Raw genomic sequence first — 26,713 nt, 5'->3', positions numbered from 1 at the left:
AGGGTCTCGTCTCGTAGAGGGCCAATAGAGGGATTGGAAAGGGTCTCGTCTCGTAGAGGGCCAATAGAGGGATTGGAAAGGGTCCAGCCTCGTAGAGGACCGATCTGCATCAGGAGCCGGTCGAAAATCGCTCCATATTGAGAGACTTCATCGGCACTGAGGTTGCACAGAAAGTCGCAGGCATGATTGATGTTTTCTTCCATGACGGGTACCGTTGTGTGCGACCGCAATAGCAACTGAGAATGAGGTGTCGTCGAGGGGAGTGGACACCGGATGTTGAACATGTGGTGCCACTTTGACCGCTAGCAATCGAGGATTTGGATGCAACATGTAATTGGTTCATTTTAATGGGGCCACAAGTTCAACATGCGGTCCCACTTCATAGTATAGACGCGACAGTTATGTTAACTAGTCAAAATCTTCCCTTTCGCAGCGTTTTGGAAACAGTCAGAATTCTCCACTCTGACAAATACTCAATAGTACTATTAGATAGTGCGCCACGAGAGTGCAGAGTAATTACCAAACTAGGTACGCGATCCGAAGATTTTCTTGAAAATCCGATTGGTCGTGATAAGATTGCATTGTTGGGAAATGTTGTTCAAGTCCAGAGCATTTTCCAGAAGAGGACATCGTGCCGGCGTGGAAAGCTCTGCGGAAGCGATTGGTAAAGGCAAGGACTATGCCACTTGGAGTGGACGGAGAATTGCTTCGCCTCTAGAATGTGGGAACCTCCCGTCACTAAACTAACTCGAAATGCTCACTAAAACCACTTTCCTGAATGGTGTTGCACAGGAATGCCTCGGTGATATCCATCCATATCTCTTATTTCCTCCGTGCGAAATCTGGTGCTTAGCGCTGTTCAGTGAGTGGAGGGTCAGGAGCCCTTAGACTATGGCTGCACGCAGATAGTGAACGTATGTCCCGTTATTTCACTGATGACAGATCCCTAGCGGGCCTTTGAAAGATAGAGAATTCCGAAATTGACAAGTACTCAATACGCTGGTTGAGTAGAGTGCCGCTAAAGTCATGGCGATTGCTTGTTCTAGGAGTAATATCCAAGAACGGAGAATCTCACCGTTCAGAAGATCTGTTGGCAGACCCAATTGGCTCGAATAGATATTAATACAAAAAAAAAAATARACCCGAATCAGCCTTGTATCTATTTGGCAATCCATGGTGGAAGAGTGGACTCGAGTGATTGGCGAGAGGTATGCAGGTGAGCATTCTCCACAGTGTATATTATACATTGGCGGATATAAATACCCAGCATGCAGCATTGCAGCCTAGTACAGCAGCATTATTCCAATCTCAGCCCTGCTCACCGCCATGTTGCACTCAGATCCGTTATCAGGCGACGCCGAGGAGATGTACTCGATAGATGAGACGGCCTCGACCGTGTCCGCAGACCCTGATGATCCGGCAGAAATGTGCAGAACCGCCGATGTATGAGTTCACGCCCCAAGAGATGTAACTTAGCTAACTGAAGTTAGTATTTGTCAGTACAGATTACATTTACACACGACTCCAGCTAATTGAAATAGCTTGACAGGTGATCCGAATGAACCAGATCGTCTCGACGATGTATGTTACCCCTCACTTGTGAAGATGTCTTATCCAGCTAATGATTAGATGTGGGAGAGGTAAATAGTTCTTTTGATCTTTCAAGAGACCTTTTAACAGTAAATATAGGGAAAGAGTGTTACTAGGACCACTTCATCGGTCCAAGCTTAACAAATTCCGCCAAATTTTAGATATAGGCACCGGGACTGGAGGATGGGCTATAGAAATTGCATAGTAAGTTTCTTGGGGCGAAGGGGGTTCTTTTCGACTAACCATGTCAGTGCTCATCCCTCAGCATCCGTCATTGGATTTGATATCTCTAACATTCAACCGGAATGGGGTCCATCGAACCTCGCCTGGCAGTTAGGTGATCTTCATGATGGTTTGAACTACGATAACCACCAATTTGATTTGGTTCATATCAGTCACATGGATGGGTGAGATTAGATTGATATACATAGTTGAATTCATGACTGATCAGTTCGCTAGATGTATTCGAAGGTGGGACGAGTTGTTGGGGAACGTATACCGCATGCTCAAACGGGGAGGTTATGTCGAATTGCTGGATTACGGTTTCACGATAGAATACGGAGAAGAGCGGGAGACCACATACCTGTCCTCCCTGATGACTGATCTTCAACGCGCGGCTGAAGATCGAGGTACACCACTGAACATGGCACCACTCTATTCGAGACAGTTGCAGAGTGTAGGGTTCCGAGATATCATTCAGGAGAAGATATCTGTTGACGTCTTCCAGAACATGGATCTCGTTCGGCGTAGTCTCAACGCCTATGCAAAGGGACTCTTAGTAGCTCCAGATGCTACCCAGTCACTGAAGAATGAGGCGAGCTTGAAAGCTTGTCTTGCGGCAGGKCAGCTTAAAGAGGGCGACCGTCTGATACTGTAAGTGGTCATTAATCAATCCTTGGAACGGCGGCTAATGATCTATAGATACAGAGTTTGCGCACAAAAGCCTCTTCAAGAAGATCACGGTCTAAAGATTCTATTTTATGTGTGGTTGAATGCTTGGACATGGCTGGTTTCTTACTCCCTACCTGACATGGTCTAGGGTACCCGCGTGATGGTGTAAATTTAGTTAGTGCCTTGAGTTAGTATCATTGATTTGGGACTGGGAACGGGGGCAGCTTAGAGCAACAGCTACAGCCCGATATTGCACGCGAATATTTTAATTTGAACTTTAGAGCAACATCGTTATTGATTAAACTTTGGGAGATAATATCAAGTTCTTCTAGACATCTGAAAATTGAGACTTTTCCATGTGGCCTTGGACCGGCCAGCGTTTGAGACGGGAACAAAACTTTTGGACATAGTAGATGTGAGAAACGCCACGTGAAGACATAACCGGGTTCTCTCGAATCCGCCCACAATTTTACAACGAATTTATTAGGTGTATGTTAAGCTTTGAAACTTCAGTATTATGTTACTAGCACAATGCGGAAATACACTACAACGTATATGAAATACAGTTTCATAGTATTCCAAAACCCAAGCGCCAATCATCCAGACAGCCACTAGTGTATAGCTAGAACAATGGATATAGTTAGTGGATACTTTTTATTACATTTTGTTACTGGATGAACCGCGGGGCTTAGTAGTCTACAGAAGAGGAATGTGGGAAGAGGAAACACTTGACAGTGAGACCCTCGCTTTCCTGCCAACATTCCGAGTCAGAACTAATTTGGTACTGCACAGTCACTGGTCAATGGATCAGTGGGATCAGACCCTACTAGAAAATCGTAAATCCACAGAGCTACCCTGAAGTGGAGACAATGAAACAAGAGCTTCGAGATAGATCATCGCCGAAAGGAGCAGAAATCCTTAACAAGAAAGAAGATCAGCCTACACAAACTGACTGGTGCCTCATGGGGTGGTCTTCTCGTTAAACAAGACTGTGGCAAATAGACAAACCTCATTCGAAGTATTATTTTCGACAGGCGCCGCGGTCTCTGAATCAAGTCGATAATCGATCTATAATTGGTTCGTAAATATAGAAGCCACCTTGGCCAACTATTCAATATCCTCATCGATTGGCTAGTATCAAAGGAGAAACTAATACCCTCATTTCCACTAGACTGTCTGGAATTTGGGACTATCACTGACTTGATCTGATGGGCCAGGGCTGGGCACAAAGATACCCAGCCCGTAGTAGCTGCCACCTTTATAAGAAGGTGTATGTCATTCGAATTGTAGGATACTATAGCTTCGAAATCTGTCCTTGACATAATGGATGAATCTCGCAGCAACTTTGAGATCATGGAGGATCATTCAAATGAAGAGAACGAGGGTAGCATATACCTCTTTCGTACATGACATATAACTGACATTAATAAAAGGTCACACACTGCCCGGAACGCGGAAGCGACCTGCAAGTTCGGCAGATGAAGGACATAATAGGCGACTGAGGCCTGGTGTTATAGCTCCTCAGGAAAGTCGATCACCACTTCAACCGATGTAGGTTGCCCGCCATAGCTGACGTTGGAGCTACTGACAATCATAGTGATATAATAAGTGATTTAATAAGCACACTGTGCAATCACTCCGGGGATCAGCACAATACAATCCAACAATTGGTACAGGTATTCCAAAGGGAAACATGACTTCTCCAAAGGGAAATAGGGCTTCGCGACGAAGAAATAGGGCTTCGCAACGTCGAAATTCAGAAGCTCAAAACGGCTTTAAGTAAGGCTCGCGAAGAGGACGACTGGGAAAGTTCCGTTACTGGCACTATATAATCATTTGTATATATCTAGGCAATCATTTTGTTCTCCTTACAACACTAAGGCCTTGAGAATTCATGAGCTACTCAGTGTCTAGTCTCCTCGTCAGGCCCGTATATTTTAGTCGTCCGATCAGGTTTAAGCCGTCAGGTAGTGCTAAAAGGTGGCGTACTACCATGCAACCCAGCGTACCCTAGCTTCTGGATGATGCACGATATGCACATGAGATTAATGGGTATATCCACTTCAACAAATCTCTGTAAAAGTACCCGCCGAACCGCATTCTCATCGTGCATAATATCTATCTCTAGCTGATGGAGGAACGGCGATTACGGCCGCTGCGTCCCGCAGGTCTAGGAATAACTACTATCTGGACAACTTTGAATCGATGGGAATAATCATGAATCGACCGTAAAACTACTTTAGCATCGTGGCTGGTCACGACTAAATGAATAGAGTTAATCATAAATATCCGAGGTCATTGTCCCAGAGAAGGATGTCTGTTATTCAAAAGCAGCATGTGCAGAATTACTAACATCCATAGTCATCCGAAAGGTACATGGTCTGATGTGATATGTCGCCTGAGCGAGAGTGCAAATTTCTGGAAATCGATAGCGAAGACTTGAGCCTTGAACTCCAGAACGTTTACAACATAATAAGAGTTCTGGAACTGAGAGACGCTCGTCGGTCAGCTGAGTGGGAAAAGTGAAGGTTTCCCCTATTTACTGTCACGTACTGTCATTTCCAGATTAGATCATTGAAACGTATAGCACCGTATTGTTTCGACCATCCCGTCTTCGATTAGAGCAGCTTCAAATAGTAATTTTCAGTGGCGTTACCACTATGTAACCTCAGTGTTGGCGTGCTGGTGGATACACCATAATACGATATCATAAATAATCGTCGAAACACCTGCAGGATCATGCACCGCCTGCACCCATATTTGTTTTTTGATCATGGCGAACCGGCGTTTTCGGCGGCTACGTCCTGCAGGACCACCCATGTCATTTTATCAAAAATATCTCGTGAACCCGGATCCAGTGTTCTGTCATCGCTTGGTTGAAAGTTATGTCGCACTTCTCAAAAACAAGGTTTCATTGCATGGGGACGAATGGTGGCTGTGTGATGTCGACGGTCTCGAGAACTCGGGTAAGAAGATATCGACCCGAAGGTGATGCAGGCTAATATCTCGTAGAACAACGGAAGCTACTGATTCGTATATTACTGGAGACGCCATGCGAAGTCACAATCAAGGAGCTAAAGACTGCCTTTGAGGTGCTGAAACCCAAGAAAAAACATCGAAAGCAATTCAGCAGATTGTGGGAAATTCTCCGTCTACAGGATTTCGATCCGGCACGCACCAAAAAACAACTACCGAGGCACGAATCACGTACCATGCGAGATCAGAAAGACTTGGAGCCAGCACCGGGGTTCCAATCCTTGCCCACATCAGTTGTCATGCCGGATCAAGATACGCGATCGTTACGTTCGTATTGTGCATGGGATGTATGGCCGTCCCTTGATCGTCACAGACAGCTAATCTGTTCTTTTCACCATGCACCTCTATTGGCGGACCCATGGTCATATTGTTTTCTACCTTCAAGTGCACACGGTTACATGTGTTCTGACGATTACATGTCTCAGTTCCTCGGATTACCAAACACATTGTAAAAAGTGGCAGACTAAAGGGCTGAGCTAGTTGAATCATTGGACTATCTCTCGAGGAGTGCTGTACATGTTATAGTTCAAGGTTCTCCCCGACTTACCGGTATTCTTTCCATTGTTAATGCCTGCTTAACCACTGGAGTAGCGATGCGCGGGGAGCACAACAAAGAACGAACCACATTTACTTCCAGCTGATTCCTCTCGCGTTGGTTGTAGCATTTAAAAACTCTGATTGGACATGAATTATGTCAATTGGACGCGAACGAGTATCTAGCTAATCTATTTAATGCTGCAATTGTGGCTGTTTAAGTATGACCGTGCCGTATGAGTGGTCGGCCTGTTGGCTGTGTTCTCGACAGTGCGTACAATAGAGTTGGCATGACGCATTGATTCCCTACTCAGTGGCCGGTGATCCTTCTTCCTTGTTCTTTAGCGTTAGGTTTGGTGACTTCATAAGACGCCCAATCAAGTGACAAGCCCACTGACCTTGTATTACGACGACTTTATCCAAACACAGAGGAAGAGACTAAAACAGCGAGAGATAGGCCAGACAGGCCGGCTCCGTATCGTGTAGCTTTGGATTGGTCAGGGATTGTTTGGTAGAGTAACAATTTTTGCACTGCGAGATTGTGGATCATCCACAGTCCATAGACGTGATCTTATTGGTGTAGAAAATTGTATGTGCGGTTTGATTGATTTTTGGCTACGACTATAAAATGGACGCCATATCTCAGTAGAGTACTGTGAGCCTGACTTGCCTCTCGACAATCTCATCATGATTAGACCATGAATCTTGAACATGAAGCCCTTCGCACAAAGTTCTCAGAATGACACATATATGCTTCAGAATGCCAATCAGCGTGGAGCTACCATTGCACCGTATTCTCACATCCCCGTTGCCAATGATCTGCACAGCATCCAATACCAAACGGAGTATTTCAATGAAAGCGCTTATATTGCGGTGGACATACGATTGCTTGAGGCATTTCGCGGTATGAACGCTGCATACTGGGACACTCGGTATAATCAATGGAACGAGTCAATGCGCGAAGCATTTTACGACATAGCTGCTGCCCGCTTGGACAAAGCATGTATTGCACTGCTCAATTTGATTGACTGGCTGGAAACACATGCCAAAGATCTAGGTCAGCAGATTGATATTATCCTTCACGGTCCATATTCCCAAACTCACGATATCTGGGGTATTACAGGTCTCTTTCGAGATAACGAATTGACACTTAAAGTGCATCTACCCCTTTGGAAGACCTTCAATTACTGTTGGCTTTCATTGCTCCAAAAGCAGAAGGACTCAGTCAATGCAACCATTTGCAGCAAAATACTGCAGCCAGGATCTACTCGATTGTTAGATGCGTGGTCGTTGGAGGATCTGGGCTTAGAGTTGATAAGATTCTGTGACTGGTTGGCACCACATGGGTTGGTGGACTACGAAAGAGGAATGTGGGAAGAGGAAATTCTTGATGGTAAGATCTTCATCTCTTTGTCGCCGAAGCTCTAATATGCAGCTAATTTTTGAACTGGAAAGCCATTGGACAGTGCATTGACTTGATCGACAAACATCTTATGGAATTAGCCCCTATGATTGGGGCTCTGAATGACACAATACGATGCTGGTGTAAGAGGAAAGGCTTGGAAAAAGATGATGCTATGTAGATCACGATATCGTGATGACTCACTTTTCTTGTCGGTATGACGATCTGAACGATGGCGTAGCCGTGAATATAGATTCAATGCGAAAAGCAATTGATAGTAGAATGATTGATAGCGGCTCATTCCCGGCAAACCTGGCAATAATTTTATAGCGACAGACTTTCAACTAAAAGCAAAGGAGCTACTTAATTTCAGAACTCAGTGGAAGAGTGCTCTGCAACGTGAACCAATTTGATGTTTTCCATTTTGCTTCTTACTCACTATCCCTTATACTAGTCATGCGCGGTTGTGAACTAGCCGAGCTTTACGTATATGCATCATGCAAGCTGAAAATTTCGTTGCAGTGAAGGTCTGGTTCTACTGCTGCGGGGACCGTGGAGATGGTCGGCCGTGAATATTTAACGAGGCTCTCTCTCCCCGCTCCGCAAGCATGAATCTGTCCGGTACGACGACAAAAAGCTGAGAAAAGCAACTATATTGTCCATCAGCCATCCGGATCAATGGAAGCAATTATTGCAGCACACGATATATTCACTGAGTACATATGATTGAGCAATTTGATTCTTCTTTCTAACATCAATACAGGTGTCGAAAGCGCCATGATGGAATATTTCCCTTGGTGAGCGTCGCATATTACGAACAATTCATATTGTCCCCGACAGCTTCTGAGATTCGACAATACTTGCTTCAGCACGTTATCGATCATCAGAACCAAAGATACAATATATTGTTTCTGTGCGGTCTTGCAGCACTATGCCCAATCTATATTCCAGGGGCCCTGAGGGTTATACCAGAGACATCGCAGGATTTACAGCTGTGGCTGGAGGCGGTCCAGAACGGTAGCTTGGACCAAGCAACTTACGCAACGATGTTTCAACTACTCCGTCTGCTCTTATCGGAAAAACAGTCATATAAAGACATCCTGGATCCTCTTGACATTCAGATATCCATACTCGGATGTCGCATCAACGGCTTAAATCCTACCTTGTCGCTGTTGATGACGAAGCGTATATTGACGCAGCAACTATTAGAAAAGACACCATGGCACCCTATGATCGGCAATCTTCATATTATGGATTTTGAACTTTCGACAAGGGCTTTGTCCTTGGAGAGGTTTGAGAGATTTTGTATCATACTTCACAGTCTTATGGCCGATCCTGTTCCTAACAATGAGACTATTCCTAGATCACTTAGCAATACCGACAGGACTTTCGAAATGAGCCGCACATTACCTCCACACCATCTAGAGGCTGCACGTTGGGTGTTGCAATGGTAAGTTACAGAATCTCTGCTCTTCGTGATAGTTTCATGTCTTACGATCATTTTAGGACTAGAAAGCATACTACTTGGTTTCTACATCTCCCACCAATTCCAACGGATCTTGCCCAATTTGGAGAGTGTTTTGCTTCTCCATGGGTCACCATCTATGTTCAACATATTTTGCTTATTCTCAAAACTACTAAGAGATTTTCACCAACGCAATGGCTCCTGTCACTATATGCATTAGCTGCTCTGTGCCCGCCATGGTTTTTGTCAGCCGGTGTTGAAGGAAATCTCATTCTTCTCATTCACGCCTTTCACACATGTCAAATGACTCCAACAAGTTTCAAAATACTTCATCAATTGCTGAGTATCACCTCTTTCCAGGATCTGCCATCAGAGCTCGCGTATGATCTGGAAATCATTCAAAAGAGGATACAGTGGTCACCAATTGAATTCGACCGCTCTTTGGGATCAGCTGTATCTCAGATTGAAGCGATGTTTCAAAGTCAAGTCCAGTCACATGGATTCAGAGCAATACTTGCTGTTAGATACCAGGCCAAGCCTGTAGAACCATTGAGATCATTTGCTACACTATTACGAGGGTTGGAACTTCTTCAAAAGTGCCGGATTCGAAATCCTTCCAGTGGTCCGGAACCTTTATCAAAATCTCCTACGGCTGACTCTACTTCCAGTCCTTCAGTTTCGAGCCCTCAGACCGGTTCCAATGCCGCTTTTGTTCCTTCTTCACGTGAAAAGCACGTCTTAGTCCTTGGTTCACCCGGTTTTGGTACAAATTGCGCTAATACAGGTGATGGAATACCCTACCAGTGTCCGTGGGAGAACTGCATCAAGGTAGATACAGCCCATGCTCAATCCTTTTCGTCGAAGGAATTTCATTTTAACATTGACCAGCTGTTTCAACGCCAGGAGCATCTGATAAGACACATTCTTATCCACACAAAGAAGCGTCCGTATCACTGCAGGGTGACTGGTTGCAACAAGAGCTTCATCCAGAAAATGGCTCTTGGAAAGCACTCCAGGACTCATACAGGTGAAAAGCCTTATGTGTGTGAGGAATGCGGCAGGTCCTTTTCCGATGTGAGCATCCACCTTTCAATCTCGCCAAGTCACATGATTGCTGATTTACTGTCTAAAGAGCTCGAGCAGGGGGCGCCATTACCGCCTTGTACATAAACGTCAATTTTCAAAGCGGAGGCGTCTACCTGCAGAAGCCAGCGCTTCATAGGTCGCCAATTGCTCCCATTAGATCAATACACTGTCTCTACACGTGAGTGGTTCATCCCTAGACCCGTGAAAGCATATCCGATGCCGATTGCAGTCTTAGCCAAGCGCTGATTCACCAAGAAATCCACCTCGTAGTGAATAAATTCTAGAATCAGGTAGGAAAAAGCATGATCGGGTCGAATGCGGTTGGACTCTCATTAGGCTGCGGTAAATCCTGAGTAATGATTGAAATTATTTCATACAGTGCCAAAAGTCACACAGAACAGAGGAAATCGTACCACAAACCGCATAGGTTCCAGGGTAACTAGGTGTTCTTGTATCAATATAAAACGGTAGTTCGCGACCGGCTCACGAAATTTTCAATACTTGGCAACCACTGAAGGCTGTGAGCGTTGCTTTCACAATTTCACCAAGAAGGAATAAAAGTGGAATTGAACCAGTGCTAGGACAGCGGAGGGCTCGAAATACTCAGGTCATAAAGAACAAAGCACCACGCCTTGTATATTCGGCTATCATCGCATAATACAACACTGATGAGAAATCGCATACGTAGTACTCCTCATCGCGATGATTGCAGACTCGTGGCACACTCTACGCACGGGCTTGTTCTATCAGATTCGAAAGAGCTAGAGAAGAACCTCGGACACCCATGGCACCGTGCCATTTGTCTAGACCCAAATCTACTCTGTTTGAAAGCATCCTAAGAGAGCATACGCTGGACTTGCATCGAGCTAAGGGTGACTTCACCCAGCGTGACCCACACCATACATGGTCAAATATTGCCTGGGCACAGGACCCACTTGTAATCATTGTACGATCTGAAATTACATCGGCGGTGTTTTGCCTAGCAATCAAAACACGGCTGGGAGTAAGATGCGGGCCGAGAAAAGATAGAAAGGCTGATACCTGTCCATAAACGGAGCTCTCCCGCACCTCTTGTGCTCCATTCTATCACGTACACCTTGATTGTTCAGCCGATTCAGGCATGAATGTGTGACTTCTCATCAGGTCTTCAAACAACCTAGTAATTCGAAATGACCGCTATTGACCTGGATGCTGGTACTCTCTACCAAGGTAAGGATAACCTGAACACATATCGAATTGTGGGATATTAATCACGCAAAAGGTACTCACGTCGAAACCAGAGAAACCGTTTCCATCAAGCTTGAGCGTGTCGACGCAGCACACCCCCAGCTCGAACACGAAGCGAATGTTCACAATCGTCTCGCCCATATTGTTGGCATCCCCTTCGTACGTTGGTTCGGTACCGACGATAATCACCGTGTCATGGTCATGAACCACCTCGGGCCGAATTTGGAGGAGCTACTCCAGCAATGCGACGGCACATTCACTCTGAGGACTGTGTTATCACTTGCGGATCAACTCATTCCTCTCATCGAATCCTTCCACTCCGAACGCTATATCCACCGTGACATCAGACCCGAGAGCATATTCGTTGGCAGTGGAATACATGATCCGCAGGTCTATCTTACTAACTTGGGTTTGGCCAAGCGGTACTGTGACCCCAAGTCTGGTGCTCACATCGCAGAATCCGAAGGGAAGGCGTTGGTAGGGACCGTTTATTATGCGAGTCTTCATGTCCACGATGGAAAAGGACATGCTCGTCGTGACGATATGGAATCTCTGGGCTTCGTGCTCCTTCGACTGATGCGTGGTTCTCTTCCTTGGCAAAGGACGAGGTGCAAAAAAAAGGACAAGATGTATCGCGATATTGGAGAAAAGAAAGCAAATATCGAGGTTCTTTGTCATCGCTTGCCTAGCGCATTCGGGGAGTATTTCACACATGTCCGGTCTCTCAAATTCCACGACAAGCCGGATTACTCCTACCTGCGCAAGATCTTCCGTGACTTGTTTGTGGACAAATCCTTCCAGAGGAACTACAGCTTTGACTGGCGTATCTATCATACTTGGGCAACTATGAGCAGTAAACGCGAAGATGCAAAAGAGTCTGCGCCTTGCAGTAACACTGTGGTTCCCTCCCTTCAACAGATTCCAAATCCCGAATCCGTTGTTCTTCAGGCTTTTGACCAGGTCATGACCACTAAAGCCGAAGACGAAAAAGCGCCTGCATCTCGCAGTAATCCTGTGGTTCTCTCCCTTCAACAGATTCCAAATCCCGAATCCGCTGTTCTTCTGGCTCTCGACCAGACCATGACTGAAACCCGCAGTAGAACGGTGGCCCTATCCCTTCAACAGATGCCGAATCTTTCATCTGTTGCTCAGCTTTTCGAGCCGGCCAGTGGGGGCATATGTTTGCAGCCCAATACACCTCCAATAACCAAGGAACAACTGGACCATGAACTTACGGCGATCTACGATGCGTTGTTCGTGGTTGAGAGAAAATGTATCGAAATTGTCAAGCAACAAAATGAAAACCCCGACAAGTTTACGCCACTACAATTGCAAGTCCTCGCTGCGCTATTTAGGATGGTTTTATACAAATTTGTTGACTTCTTCCTCGTTTCAAATCATCCCGCAGCAAGCGACGCACAGAAGGGATTAGCTAAAGCCTACTCAATGCCAGTGAGGATGTGGAGACACGGCATACAACCATTCTTGGACCTGCTGCGAAAGGAGTTGCCCTTATCACGTAACTATCTATTGGCCTTTTTATATATGGCTTATGCGATCATGACGCTCTTGTTGGAGAGTGTCCCACAATTCGAGGAGACGTGGATTGAGTTACTGGGAGATTTAGCACGCTACAAGATGGGGATTGAAAAGGCGGACATGAGAGAAATCTACACAAGAGTGGCTCGGTACTGGTATACCAAGGCCGCTGACCTGAATCCAGATATCGGCCGGATCCCGCATCATCTGGCAGTACTCGCCTGGCCAAATGTGCTGCAACAATTATTCTATTATTCTAAATCTTTGATTAGTGTGCAGCCTTTTACCAATGCGCGTGGTACTATTTTATACTTTTTTGAGCAACTTCTAGACCCTGTTCATGCTGTGACGAATTATCCAAAACACAACACTAAGGTCTTGATTAGTTTTGTCAAAGCGCATGGTGTATTATTCAAGAGACAGAATGTCTCTACGTTTTTAAGCCTAGCTAACGAGTTCTTATCTCAGCTTGATCAGTACGCAAGTGAAGTTGGTCCTTTATTTCGAGAACAGGGGGTATATATTACAGCCTCTAATTATGCTGCTCTATTTGACTATGGTTCCAACGACGCAGCTATTCTAGCTTCGTTCAATCGGGCTAGACTTACACAGGGGACAAAAGCAGCGATACTTAAGAAAGCATATATGAGCTGGCAAAAGCCTAGTTGCCAACAACCTGGCATCGACCTTCGGGTTATTAAAGATGGTAGTATCGGTAGCAGTGGTGAAGTAGGCTCTCTGGCCTGTGACCTCGCGTTTACCACTCTATCCATGATCCTTGGCCGTCTCGATGACCCAAATACGATGCCAAGTGTACATATCTCCCTGGTTCTCTTGTGGTGTCTTGCAATGGTTCCAGAAAGCATGTCCCGTATTCAAGCAGATGTGCCTTGGGAACGGCTGGCTACGTATCTTACGACGCTGGTTTCGTCAGACACTGATTTGTTGAAGATTGGAGACACAGAATTTCCTGTACAGAACCTAGAATTTCTGCAAGAACTGCCAGAGGACCTCGTGATCAATGGCATTACCTGGGCTAGACTCTACTATCCTCCAGGCTTCTTCTCTAAGGCACGTGAAGGTGGCAAGCGACCGATTGGACATCAATCAGAGAATGGCGAACGGACCCAACGATGTGTGCGGTTGGGGATGCGGATTGCCAAGGTATGTCTTTCAATCTTTACTAGTGACACCATCTCTTGATTCACAAATCTGACTAGTAGTTTCTAGTTTGATTGTTGGATAGTATACGACGTTGAGCAACGCAAATTCTCCCCGACTAAGTTTGCGTGCGAACTCGCCGCATTATCGGAAAAGCACCAGCTCCTTCATCGGTAAGACGTTGCAGTTGCCCTGGACACTCTTAGATTGAACTGATAAGGGACTGCTATTGCTTTATGCAGACATATCATCCAGCATCTTGATCTTCTGATCTGTACTCTCTTCTGGTGACAGTGAGATGGTTTAGATTGCGTTGATAGCAGGAATGACAACCAGCTCCCTTTTGTATTGCAGAAAACTTAGATTAAGCTAGTCTCCACGTAAACATATGGATATGAGTTGTCTGTAAATAATCAAGAGTCTGATAAGCCGTGAACGAGCACGGAGTAGGCAAGAATCAGCACAGGCACCCCTTGATTTGAGCATCCCAGGATGCTAGAACAGGCTGGGTTTCCACACCTGGTATGGATTAGCTTGGCGATCCATACCTCAGCCTGCAAGAGTAATACATTGAAACGTCATCCATTCCCCCGTGACAGCAGTGAAACCAGCTAAAAGTTGAAAAAAGGGTTCCAACAAGTGCGACATTGAATTTAGACTAAGGTGATGCCTACTGTCGCGCCAAACATCAGGATCGAGAAAATGAACCCAACCAAGATGAGGTTGCTAGCACCACCATCCTGCACGGATATCAAGGATCCATCGTCAATCGTGTGCCGGATATCAGATTGTACCGTAAAAAATACTGCTGTTGAGATCAAGGATGGAACCACCAAGCATATGAATCCTAAGGGAGTCATCAAAGCCCGCCGCCACATGTTGTTCGGAAACTCCCAGAAGAGGAGTAAGAGAAAGAACAAGAGGAGCAGAATGATTCCTGCAATAAGCGCGCCCCGGACTGTTTCTAGGATTGCAGATACCACTCTATTCTCGATCTGTTGAAGCTGTCGTATGGGAACACTCAGAATTCCTGACAAAGTGCTGGGCACCACGGACGAGATATTGAAAGGTAGACCGCGACAGTCTCGGGTCGAGTTGTTTTGCCACCCGAAACAGACTTTGCGGAGTCCGATAGACATATTCTGCGGTATCGCCGTACTCAGGCCTGACTGTACGGCTGTCGTAGCATCTGTTGCGACCGCCTGTAGAGCGGAGCTGATAACAGTCTGTGCAGCTTGAATATCAGACGTAGCACCTTCCACAGCGGTGGCGATTATCGGCGGGACGTCATCAGAAGAAGCCTCCGGGATAGACAGTAGCTCCAGCCCTCGCTCATAGCGAAGCTGGGTAGCGAGGACACCTGAGAAATTGAACTTCGCTCATTAGCAACAGTTGACTTGAACTGAGAGAGCTACATACGTGGAAGATGGAGACACCGGATTCGGCAAATTCAGGGTCTAAAAGCACCGAGAGCGCCAGTGCGATCGAGACAAAACCGGCTACTGCAGAAGTTATCCACAAGGTATTGTCTAGCCAGGGATGAGCATCGGATGAGGCTCTAGTGGATAGCATGGTTTCTATCTGATTCTGTGGACTCTCTTGCAAACAACTCGCATTTCAGACATAGCATGAGGGCTTCTTTATATCACAATAAACCAATCAGACAAAACCGTGATACATTGATCGAGTGTTCAACCAGACTCTTTCTTTTTATGATTTTATTCCTGTCATCTGTACTGCTTGAACGTGAAAATCGTCACGGATCCGGTCAAGGTACCGTACGAATCAATACTTGCGCAAACGATGCCGAACACTGTACTGGAAACGACGTTCTTTTGGTATGTGATCCGTAATCCAAACAAATATTGACGGTGGTCAGTCCAATACAAGACCTAGATTTCAAAGCCAAAGACATATTCGACGCTAGTAACTGAAAGGTGTACAGTATACTTGAGTGTAGAGAGACAGTACGTCATGAGATGATCTGACAACGAACAGAACCAAGGTTGCCAAAATATTAAGGAGAAACAGAACCAGGCGCTGGTCCATGAAATGGCTACTTCGACTCTAGATCATCCCTTCGGGGTTCTGACATCCAGGTGCAATTCCCCAGAGCTCTAAATATCTCTCCTCACAACGCCGCAGCTGGGAGGTGGTTTCGGTCAAGGCTTCTCTCAAGCTGGATACAGCTTCGAGGGTCCTGCCGTGTAGACGCATAAGCACTTGTCGCGTCTCTTTATTCCATGCAAGCTCCGCCTTGAGATAGCTATTCTCGTACGCCAGCTCTTCCAATTCGTCCCTAAGGCCCAGAGATCTTTGGCTTTTGGATTGTTGAAGACGTGAAGGAAGTTGATCCAGAGTGGATGTAGAGCCTCCAACACGTAAAATCTGGTGATCAAGAGGGGTCACCTCCTCTATAGGGTAGAGCGGGCTGGATTTGAAACTGTCCATGACAAGTACAAGAGACGGTAATGCCTGAGTATACATTAAAACTTAGGCACAAAAACTTTTCCTTATATTTATATTTGCAATGTAAACGACTTTTTCCATAATTTCCTGCTCGTCACTAAAGTATCCAAGTTGATGCCTCATCTCACGCAGTACGGTTTGAATCACGGGAGTTCTTCCGGAATGGTTCTGCCTCTGCAGTGAATCAGTGTTTTTCGAAATGACTGCGGGCGTGATGCCCTGGCGACCACGCCAATGGGGATGTGCTTTCAAGCTTCTTCATCTCGGAAAATTGCAGTGCCAGTCACGCAAGTAACGGATAGCACATTACAGGCAAGGAATGTATGTACAATCGGTCGTCTAAGCTGACTCCCAAACAGTGGTGGTACTGGTGACGACAATCACACGCGTGGACAAGCTGGAACGTGGAGTGACAGATGGCTGTTGGTGGTCAGGGCTTTCGCTAACCGAAGAAGATCGAGACAAGGTGGAACTACTCGAGGGGATGCTTGCACTATCTGGAGCTTCTGTCAAAGTAGTTGATGATGCCGTAGAAAATGTAGTAGAGATGGAGGAAGACTTCCGATGTGGCAAACACGCGTTGAGAGGACCTAACAAGGGACAAGGCCCGAGATTGAATGCAAGTGCATTGCCAAGCAGAATGAGAATGATAGGAAACAATTTCATTTTGACGTGGCCATCTGGGCAATCAAAGGCGCCAGGCGCTCAATTTATAGACCCAGTTCTGACTGAGAAGGTTGTGGACGGGTCCGGTTTCTTTCCCCCCGAATTCTTCAAGAAGAATCATTATAGAACAACGGTACATAATGATTCTTCTCGATCTAGCTCATTTGCGATACCAATGAGACCTGAGACGGAAACGATGGATATTCACTCTCAAGTCCCCTAGAACTAGATCGAGTGGTGTACAAGCCATTTCGACAATCACTGATGACATGACTCTGAAATCGAGCTGGTACACTGTGGTTTAGACTGCTGAATCCGATTCTCGGATCCTGCTGATATCAAAACGTTTGAGCGATCTGATGTGGGGCAATGCTGTCCCGGTTCAAGATCACTCGGAGTTCTCATTTAGAATCAACTTCTTCCTGTTCGGATTCGCGAAGTCGTTTTCAACTCGGAACGATCCAGCCCTGTTCTTTGAATGTCCCCCGTATAATTCCCAATCATTGAGCTTGTTTTATACGTGCGAGACAGTGGGACACCGATTACGAGCGGACGCAGCAAGTTATATATAGTGGAAAATATATCAACAAATTAGAGAATTCATTATCATCGGCTTTAACATGTCAACCAATAGACTTCGCGCCCTATCGATGGTATGATTATGTCTCTCGTTATCTTTTGAAGATAGCTAAAGCCTTCATAGTTGGACCTTGACGCAGAAAGGGAACAAATGATTACGCAGGTAATTCGATGGCCATTATGTGTTGATTTTAGCACTGACTTTGCTCGAGCTCGCTCTGCATCTCGCCGAAATCCTGAAACAGTTAATGATGCTGGACTCCAACAGCCGGCAGAAGACGATAGCTGAGACACGGCAATGGCTACCTCCAAACATTAACGCCACTTATAAGGAAGGCAATCTGTACGTTGCCGTGATTCCACACCGCTCCTACGAGAATCCAATGGCTCTACCAAGTATACTTCAGGAAGATGACTTGGAAACACCTTATCCTCCCTCCCTGGAGTTCTCCGAAGAGCCCGATACGCCAGATGATTGTCCAGGTACACCTACTGACTTCGAAAGCTACGTCGAAGCCATGTCTACCTATACACAAGAAGACATTTGGAACAGCTTTGATGTAGTGGACTGGCCGAGTTGGATGGATAATGATGTTTTTTCAAGATACGATTAGTTCTTGCGATGCTGATCTGCAGGGTACGAGGCTTTCCTAACCAGAAGCTCGCTTGTCGATAGTATAGATCATAGCACCTGTCACCAAATAATGTATAACGTTAGTGTATAAAACAAATCGATATGACTTGTAGTCTTGAAGGGCTCCCTCCAAGATCCGGTTTCCAAACTTTCTGCGATGGACCTCCCTAGTCTGAATTCACTCCTACGCGCCTCTGCTACCTATTACTAACAATATCTCTACGATTGAAAAAGAGTACTTTCACTTTTCTTTGAAGTTGCGACGGGAAGCACCATTCTCGATGCCGCTCTACCTATTTCTCTAGCACTCAGACATTTGTAGAAGCACGCACGTTCCAAATGACATAGGATCCTTCGAGTCTCACCAAAACCACGGCCTCCAGCGTGCACGGTACATATTTAAAGGGCTTGAGTCTAGACGATCTGCTTCGTATGACCAAACTTCGCCGTATGGTAGTGCAACCCCTGGTGCGGTTTTGTGCTATTTGGGTATTCAAGAATATCTTTCAAGACGTAGAGACTTTGCACGTCCAATATGATATTTGAAGATCAGAGCACCATTGAGAAGCGCTGAACGAGACCTTTCAAAGCATGATTGAGCAAGCATCACACATTGTGGGATATGCTGTGTGGGTTTCTAGGCATCTTAGAGACATTATAGGAAAAACTATTGCTAGTAACTGAAAATTTGACATCTTGAAAATTGCAAGTAGATACATGGTGGTATATGGGACATGTGCTGAGGAGTGAATGGTAACTCGCAAGCTGGTAGATTGTGTATTTGGATAATTTCGACTTCACCAGATAGAACGAAAGAATGGCCTTCATAAAGGCAGTAAGAAGAGTATCAACCCTGACTCATGATTGCAAACTTTCAATCGGGTTCCCTGGCCGGCTCAATGGAGGCAGGCCGGGCAATGAGATCACATTGTCAGAAGACTCCTACTTATTGGGATCTGGCACCTCGACCGTTGAGTCGCAGATTCCACTCGAGGATGGGACTCGGTAGGATATTTTATCCCTGTTTTACCCATCTTAGCTATCTAATGTCCAAATAGACTTTCCCGGGCCATGTCTTTTTGCGGGACTCCCAATAGACACCCTCTTGTGAGTAGAAGCATCACCTAGACTGATGCAGATGTCACGTTCTGAATGATAGATATGAATTTCCCCGGGAAGCATCATTTGAGCCTGGTCAATGGTGTCACGGAAACTTCCATCGTCCAGCTGCTTTAGGCTTGTCAGGTGGTTTGCTAGGGAAATAGCGAGCTTCGGCATCGTCAGTAGGCTTAAATATGGAATGAAGGAGCGATTATGTACCTCGTATGAATCCATTGCTCTTTGTGTACATCCGTCCAGCACCAACTCCTTCATTGATCAAGGGCTTTGCAAGTTATATAGTACCTCGATTTTCCAAGTCGAGTTCTGAACGGGACAGTGATTTGTGGACCGAGAAATCGGTGTAAACCGAGGTGTACCCGTTCCGGTCCCGACGCATTGCCACTATGTTGTATCTCGAATATATAGTCTACGGGCCAGTTCCGTTTTTTGTCTTATTTTCTCAAGAACAACCCTCCCAATTCATGAGCTCAATCGCATTGTTTACAACCACCAAGCCCCAAGTCAAAATGCATTCAGGCACCAACATGAGAAGCCTTTACATCATGGCTCTAATGAGTTGTGTGATACTCTTTTCTATGGTTGGATGGGTACATTGGCTTCTTCGAGGTAAGGTCTAGTCACAGATACTTTTGCTGTTCTCATTCTCACCAACATCGAGTAGCTCATTGACGCGATTCCACGTACCGGCTCATTCTTCGACACTCTTCCCCCTCGGAAACAACCAATGTATTAATTTACTACAACTCTCACGGTGTTCAGACTTTATTGGTGGTAATTGGTTCTATTTGTCATTCTAGCGTTGTGGGTAGAGGAACCAATCGGATCGTGACAGAGGCATTACTTGTTCCAGCCAATTGGCGTACCATGGTTCTCGATGGCACTAGACCCTCTAGTATATTAGAGAAGTTGAAGCCATCTCCATCATGGGTAAAATAAAGTCCAAGAAAGGGCGTAGTATGATAGTAAGGCCTATAAGTGTACTTCCTTAAATAGGAAAGCAGTCTGAAAAGTGATAAGCCTAGTACCACAAGATCTCTCATGTTACACCCAGTATTGCCTAAAATGACATTACCTAGGTGCCGTATTCTGTATCCCGATAGTTGATCAGATAAATTCGCTAGAGGTCAGCCCCACCAGTCAAGCTGATGTCTCATGATTTCATTTACTCTGAGGGAATTTTCTTTGGCCGATGTGCAACGTTGGCTAGTCGGCGAATTGGTGGGCTAAAGAGCTGCACAATATGCCGATGGATGCGTGGCAATTCTATTCTTCTGATGAGCATCTCTGCAAGAGATATAATCGTACCAAGTGCAAGACAGGCAAACATAAACAATTCCCCCCTCCTAAGATAGATTGCCAACTAGTCATCATAGCGTTTTTATATATTCGATCGAACCACAAACAGCATCATCGTCAAGATCAGAAGAAGCAGAGCCAGATGTGTGGAAGCCAGGCTCCTTCCTTGAAACGGATTGTCTGGATACCCCCAAATAGCACTTCCAGAAAGAAGTATCAAAAAACGAGTTCTTCAAGTAGTATCACCGTAAGAACCACGTACTTCTCGCATGGAAATTGAATACAAAAAGGATCTAACGGGATGCAATCTCGAACTCCTCTTCAACCCATGACTCGTCCGTCAATACACACATAACATTACGAAGTTGTCTCATCCGAAATCGCAAGCGTAGCGTAAGTAGATCGTTTGCACGGATTTGTGCTGCGTATTGGGACTCAGCCACTGTCATTGCTTCCTGAAGTGCGTGGTATTTTCTCTGCAACCCGTTTAGATGGTGCTCTAGTCTCTGTCTCTCGGTTTGCTCTTTTATCAATTGTTGACGTAGCAAAGCGAGCTCTCCTTCAGCCTTGCTTGCACGCGATAGCAGACGAGTGATATTCCCATGAGAATGCTTGGTCTCTTCCGAAGAAGCCGGGTCTTCTGTGTCCTTTGGAGGTATTAGTTAGGCTTCACCACATGGAGGTAAACTTACGGCCATAATAACGAAATTGGAGGTGATTGACGGTTCTGCTCATCTACTTGGAGGCTACAGCTCGATCTTTATGAGGAGCTCAAATAGTGGCCTGTTCAGTATCGACTGACATCATGAATCAAGTATGAGTGAATTGCTTTGAATACTGCGGCTGGTCATTCCAAACCAGTATACCTTCGAGGATTTCGTTCAACTATGGCTAGACAGATTTGGATCAATTGAGATGATCAATCCGAATTGGTGTAATGTCCTGTTCTCAACGAGACTGATTCAATTTGGATGTTGCTAGACCAAACCGTTTTCGGTTTTGGCCGGCGCAATCAAACTGTTCCGAATCAGCTGTGACTGAATCGGTTTTGACTAATTCTGGACTGTGCCCCGTTCCGAGTAAGTGACCGATTTGAATCGTTTAAATTGGATGTAACATGACCAAGTTCATTTGAGGAAAGGTACGCAGGCTCACAGAACGGTCCGCGTGGAATATAACTTTTTCATAATGTCTACGGACTCTTACTATAAATCCCGCGGTCCAATCAGATCACAAGTGAGCAGTAGACCCCTTGAGAGGTTTCTCATGCATCTGTTACCAGGATATCTAAATAGCATAAATAGAATCTTCCCACTCACTCCTAAGTCTAATTGCAAACCACTCTCAAACAAGATGGCGAACGTATTAGATGAGCTTCTTAATGGATATGATTTTGAAAACGATTACATGCCACTGGGTGTAACGAACGAATCCAGTGCCGACCTTCCAAATCAAGTACATCAAACATCAACAGGTGCGCCATGGGTTGGAAACGCACCGACCCGGGTAGGAGGGATGGATCCAAACGAAATCCAAGAGGAAGACCTATCTGATGAAAGTGACACGGAGATAAAGCTTCTAGAGGATCGTGTCCGATATCTCGAAGGAAGCTTGGAGTAAGCCAACCGTCCTTTATATACGAACAAACCAGCTCACTTATGACTAGCAACTATCGCAAGGGCAATCTTCATATGAGCAAGCGGATGAAGGAGTTGCCATCCAAGCGCGCGCTAAGAGATTTACAAGTCAAACTTGGCGAAATGTCCAAGAATATGGAGAATCTACAATCGAAAGTTCCCGAGATCTACGCGAAGGATAAGAACAGAGATTTGCAGCATACGCAGCTGTCCGAAAAGATTGAAAGTCTGCAGGGTTGGGCGAACGATATGAAAGGGACCCTGGACAGGGTCGTTAATGCCGTGAAGTACATGCGAGGGGAGAACGAAAACACAACTGCGCCTAATCGTCAAAAGAACAACCAGCGACTTCGGCGGAGCAGGGTAGGGTGAAAGTTTTGAGTCCCGCAACCGTTGATATTTTTTTGTATACGTTTTCTGACACCGGTCTGGATGCTGAATGCAAACACGGATCATTACGTGAATGCCGGATTTATAAATTCCATTTGGATTTCGTGTGTAAAGTTTCAACAAGGTTAACCTCTATTCCAATGTCGGTGCCAGTGCAGAGACCATATACGAACTTGGGACTAAACTAAGACTAGTAATATAAAAGAATTGTTCCCAACATCGACTATCATGTCAATCAGTACGTAAATTACCAACATGCGCCGCATTCGAAGCGGTCGCTGGTTGGACGTTGCCACTGTCGGCGCAAGTGGATATGCCGTTCTCGAGAGCGCTTGTCTCCAATACCTAGTGGAGGGGTTGCCAAATCCAAACAAGCAATATCCTCAGTTATGGGCCTTTCTGGGCTCTGCGCAGAAGAATAAACACTTGCACGATCTATTCTCAGCTAGCGCTTCGGCGCGAGCTAATTCGGGTGCAATTCGATTACGAATTGATGAAGCCACTGCAACTAGTGATACGCCCATTCTTTTCGCCGATGGTGATCCATGGAACACTTCCGTTTTACCTGTCTCAACTCCCAGCAGGGGAGACCGGCGTTACGATTTTGAATACCATGTAGGCAGTCCAACAGATGTCATTTACGGACTGTATTCTAGGGTACTGTTTCTATTTGCCGATGTCGTTTGTATTTTTGCCGATGATCTTCCAACCGAGGCCGATCTTGCTGCGCTCACAAAGCATTGTGCAGTTGATGGCTTGCCCCTCGAGGCTCGGCCCCACCTAATCATTGTAGCAGGCAGATCTTGCCCTACGTGCTACGCTACAGGTGGTTCCGCGCTGCGTTCCGAAGCGTTCTCCGCTGTCACCATTTTTCCGAGCGAAAGCACTCAGGGCAATCTCAAAGAACTGTTGGCGACCCGTTCGCGAGAGGTACGTCAGCTGCGCATGCAGGTCATTGGACAGTTATCTGGGGTGCAGCTGCAGGGTTTTCTCCGATCGGCGATAGCGTGCTTGGCGACGACCCACAATCATGCGTACAACTTTGTTCGTGCGTCTCGCACACAGGGCATACCAGTAGACATTGGAGATAGCATAAGTGATTTTTATCAAAGGTGTATTGACGTTCAGCTTCCTGATTTGGATGCTGCTCGCTTCATCGCCTCCGCTCTGATGATGGATCACTACTCACCAGAGATGCCGTGTGAGTTTTTTTCTTTGTTCTCCTCGATCGCACAAACTCACTTTTTGAGACTAGTGATGGATCCAAGACTAGTGTTCCAGACTTTATATCGACCTGCGACTCTTTCCACAAATCCTTTCCCACGGCATATTCCAGTGAATCTAGTCAACATGATTGAGTCTGAAATGGCCGCTGAGCTTCCCCACCTTGGTACTTCTACTTCGCTGGACCGACGGAAATATTTGATGACGGTCCAAAAGGGTCAATACTCGGCATTAAAGTCCAATCGCGTATGTCTGTATTGTTTGGTTCAGGTGGCACAGCATTTCCCGCCATGTGATCATGCGCTGTGTGATCTTTGCGCCCAAAAATTTGGAAGCGTCTCGGTCGATACCGAATACCAGTTTACGTTGGAGCAATGTTTTTTCTGTTGCGATATGACTTCGATGATTATCGATGTTCTACCTCCTACCATGGACCCCAGTATCCTGGCCATTGACGGAGGGGGTGTTCGGGGGGTGATGCCTATTCAATGGCTGATTCTTATTCAGGAATATCTGGACGAATGTCCCCTTCAAGACGTGTTCGATTTGGACGTGAGCACAAGCTCCGGTGGGTTAACGGATTTCGGCCTCCGAGTTTTGAAGTTACCCATTCAAAAGTGCGCAGTGATCTTCAATCGCCTCGCCCGATGTTTGTTTGACAAGCGCCGGCGTCCCGCTTTTCCGTGGTTACCTTCGTTTATTCTGGGCCGCCCCCGCCAATGGTACGCATGGTGGAGACATGATAGCTGCTATGACGGTTCAGTCTTTGATGATATCCTACAACAACTCTATGGCAACCAAACTCTACTTCATAGCCACTACTGCGATTCATCCGGATCCATCAAGTCTGGAGCAAAGTTTGGAGTGGTGGCAACAAGTATCGGGGCAAAAACTGAGACGGTGTTGATGGGCAATTTCAATGCCGTCAAGGGCACATCTGAGGACTGCGGTAGGCTCATTTCTGCTGCCACACATCCACTCGCTAACGGTTTAGGCTACCAACTTATTCGACCTGAAAATATCAAGCATGAGCTTCAAGTAAAGCACGCGTGAGTTCTTCTCGGCTAATATGCAATGAAGTCATGCTGAGACTAGAGATAGGGCTCGAGCGACTGCTGCAGCGCCGTTGTAAGTTCTCGCCGTGAAGGGATGCAAAATTGGCTGACCTATTCTAGCATTTTCACTCCAGTTGATCTTCCAGCGGGTACTTTTCAAGATGGAGGTTTGACAGACAATTTTGCCGGGGGGATCGCTCGCCGCGTAAGCCGAACCATCTGGCCAAGGTCCCGCGAGCCAGCGAGATTGCTATCTCTAGGCACTGGTAGCCACCCCCCGTCGACCAATGAGGGCTTGCCTCATTTCCGAAATTCGATTGTCGACGGATTCCTTCGCCGCGCTTTCAACGCCTGGATGACGTCTTTGGATGGAGAAAGTAAATGGCGCGATATGAAGAGCCAGCTGGATGACTCAATCGCCAGAAATTTCCGCCGTCTGAATGTCCCTCTTGAGGAAAATTCGGCCGCACTGGATAATGTTGCTATGATGGACCATTATCGCGATTTAATCATACGCTATCCTGGAAGTGCACGTATGGCAAAGGAAGCAACCGTGGATTTGATTACGGCGCGGTTTTTTTTTGAACTCGACTCGGTCCCTCATCTTCACCAGGTTCCGTTTTGGTGCCATGGCACCATTCGGTGTAAGGGGCCAGCTGGTCCACTTCTGGCGGCACTGCAGCAATTGGTTCCGGATCCACTGGAGTTTGTGAGCGACGTCCACTGTCTTGGACCAATCCGTTTTGAGAGAGATATCTGCCCGTCCTGTCATCGGTTCTGTTGGCCTGTTTCGTTGCGCTGTCACGACCCCGCCCAGTGTGTTCAAGTCTACATCAAATCTGGTCGACATGGTCAATGGAGGATTAATTCATTTCCATCTACCCCTATCAAGTTGGTCAAACGGCAACAACTCGATTCCCCGTTTGGGAAAGCTGATCATGGACGCCCCGTTCGAAGTCCATGTTTTGCATGTGATTCCAGTCGGTTGCCATTTCGAGGTCGGCGCCGAAGACGAAATTCCAACCTCACTGCGGAACACAGACGGAAAAGGGTTTGCGTGCGCTAAGTTCAAACCGTATATTTTGTCTTGTCTCCCTCTTCCTTCCATCATCTGTTCCTTCAAAACAATCAGTTCATTCTTTGCGCACGATGGTCCGTCACAGTCACGATCGCAGAATTCGTACCAAGTATGAAAAGAGAAAGAGAACCTTGCTCAAAAAACTCTGGGAATTCTTCACTTTCTGCCATGTAGACTTTCACATCTTGATGGTGAACGGCACAGAGGCTACCGTGGTTACTGCAGGTAATTACGAGCTGCCGGCAGAAGAAATAGTGGTATACCTCCATTTGATCTTGGCCTTAACGATACTAACATCATTGTAGGGAGATGGATTCACTATTGAAAGACTCAACATAGAGGACCTCGAGCGGACCTACGGCCGCACGACCACCGTACCTCGCAGAGATCTCATCGGCTCCGAATACGATGTGGAAGACTCCGCAGATGACTTGGATATGGGATGCTCTACGGACGATACTGATTTGGAGGATCTCACAGAAGAAAATAACTTTTGGGACATCGTCGTCCCTGAACCGCCTACCTGACACCTGGTGCAATATTACTTAAAAGACTTCCGTTTCACTTTGACGGAAGAGATTTTGCTGAGATTGTTTGCTTATTTGTGTATTTATCCTTCAATAATGGCACCT

The 26,713-nt window shown here is 46.1% G+C and overlaps 8 protein-coding genes across 8 annotated transcripts; 6 read left to right on the top strand and 2 right to left on the bottom strand.

The window, feature by feature from the left end:
* Positions 1-1,326: 1,326 nt before the first annotated feature.
* BHQ10_007518 (uncharacterized protein) lies at positions 1,327-2,629 on the top strand (the record flags this gene model as incomplete). The annotated part of the gene is made up of 8 exons (XM_040880222.1): positions 1,327-1,443; positions 1,491-1,495; positions 1,542-1,581; positions 1,630-1,640; positions 1,690-1,794; positions 1,842-1,997; positions 2,050-2,463; positions 2,518-2,629. The coding sequence occupies 8 exons, from the start codon at positions 1,327-1,329 to the stop codon at positions 2,627-2,629; spliced, it is 960 nt and encodes a 319-aa protein (XP_040736021.1).
* A 4,133-nt stretch (positions 2,630-6,762) lies between these two features.
* Positions 6,763-7,479, top strand: BHQ10_007517 (uncharacterized protein; the record flags this gene model as incomplete). Its single annotated transcript, XM_040880221.1, has 1 exon — positions 6,763-7,479. The coding sequence occupies one exon, from the start codon at positions 6,763-6,765 to the stop codon at positions 7,477-7,479; it is 717 nt and encodes a 238-aa protein (XP_040736020.1).
* A 3,694-nt stretch (positions 7,480-11,173) lies between these two features.
* BHQ10_007516 (uncharacterized protein) lies at positions 11,174-14,222 on the top strand (the record flags this gene model as incomplete). Its single annotated transcript, XM_040880220.1, has 4 exons — positions 11,174-11,213; positions 11,266-13,934; positions 14,001-14,104; positions 14,174-14,222. The coding sequence occupies 4 exons, from the start codon at positions 11,174-11,176 to the stop codon at positions 14,220-14,222; spliced, it is 2,862 nt and encodes a 953-aa protein (XP_040736019.1).
* A 362-nt stretch (positions 14,223-14,584) lies between these two features.
* On the bottom strand, positions 14,585-15,503 carry BHQ10_007515 (uncharacterized protein; the record flags this gene model as incomplete). The annotated part of the gene is made up of 2 exons (XM_040880219.1): positions 14,585-15,304; positions 15,351-15,503. 2 exons carry the CDS (start codon positions 15,501-15,503, stop codon positions 14,585-14,587), a joined length of 873 nt encoding a protein of 290 aa, XP_040736018.1.
* Positions 15,504-15,998: 495 nt separating this feature from the next.
* BHQ10_007514 (uncharacterized protein) lies at positions 15,999-16,382 on the bottom strand (the record flags this gene model as incomplete). The annotated part of the gene is made up of 1 exon (XM_040880218.1): positions 15,999-16,382. The coding sequence occupies one exon, from the start codon at positions 16,380-16,382 to the stop codon at positions 15,999-16,001; it is 384 nt and encodes a 127-aa protein (XP_040736017.1).
* Positions 16,383-17,686: 1,304 nt separating this feature from the next.
* BHQ10_007513 (uncharacterized protein) lies at positions 17,687-18,259 on the top strand (the record flags this gene model as incomplete). The annotated part of the gene is made up of 3 exons (XM_040880217.1): positions 17,687-17,719; positions 17,770-17,808; positions 17,858-18,259. The coding sequence occupies 3 exons, from the start codon at positions 17,687-17,689 to the stop codon at positions 18,257-18,259; spliced, it is 474 nt and encodes a 157-aa protein (XP_040736016.1).
* Positions 18,260-22,050: 3,791 nt separating this feature from the next.
* BHQ10_007512 (uncharacterized protein) lies at positions 22,051-22,706 on the top strand (the record flags this gene model as incomplete). Its single annotated transcript, XM_040880216.1, has 2 exons — positions 22,051-22,313; positions 22,364-22,706. The coding sequence occupies 2 exons, from the start codon at positions 22,051-22,053 to the stop codon at positions 22,704-22,706; spliced, it is 606 nt and encodes a 201-aa protein (XP_040736015.1).
* Positions 22,707-22,979: 273 nt separating this feature from the next.
* Positions 22,980-26,608, top strand: BHQ10_007511 (uncharacterized protein; the record flags this gene model as incomplete). The annotated part of the gene is made up of 7 exons (XM_040880215.1): positions 22,980-23,925; positions 23,980-24,997; positions 25,050-25,076; positions 25,124-25,708; positions 25,821-26,155; positions 26,256-26,338; positions 26,387-26,608. The coding sequence occupies 7 exons, from the start codon at positions 22,980-22,982 to the stop codon at positions 26,606-26,608; spliced, it is 3,216 nt and encodes a 1,071-aa protein (XP_040736014.1).
* Positions 26,609-26,713: the final 105 nt, after the last annotated feature.

This window comes from Talaromyces amestolkiae (assembly GCF_001896365.1).
Source record: "Talaromyces amestolkiae strain CIB chromosome Unknown scaffold15.1, whole genome shotgun sequence".
Lineage (NCBI taxonomy): Eukaryota > Fungi > Ascomycota > Eurotiomycetes > Eurotiales > Trichocomaceae > Talaromyces > Talaromyces amestolkiae.
The sequence above is the reverse complement of the archived record's forward strand: the minus strand, read 5'-3'. Positions and strand labels throughout refer to the sequence as shown.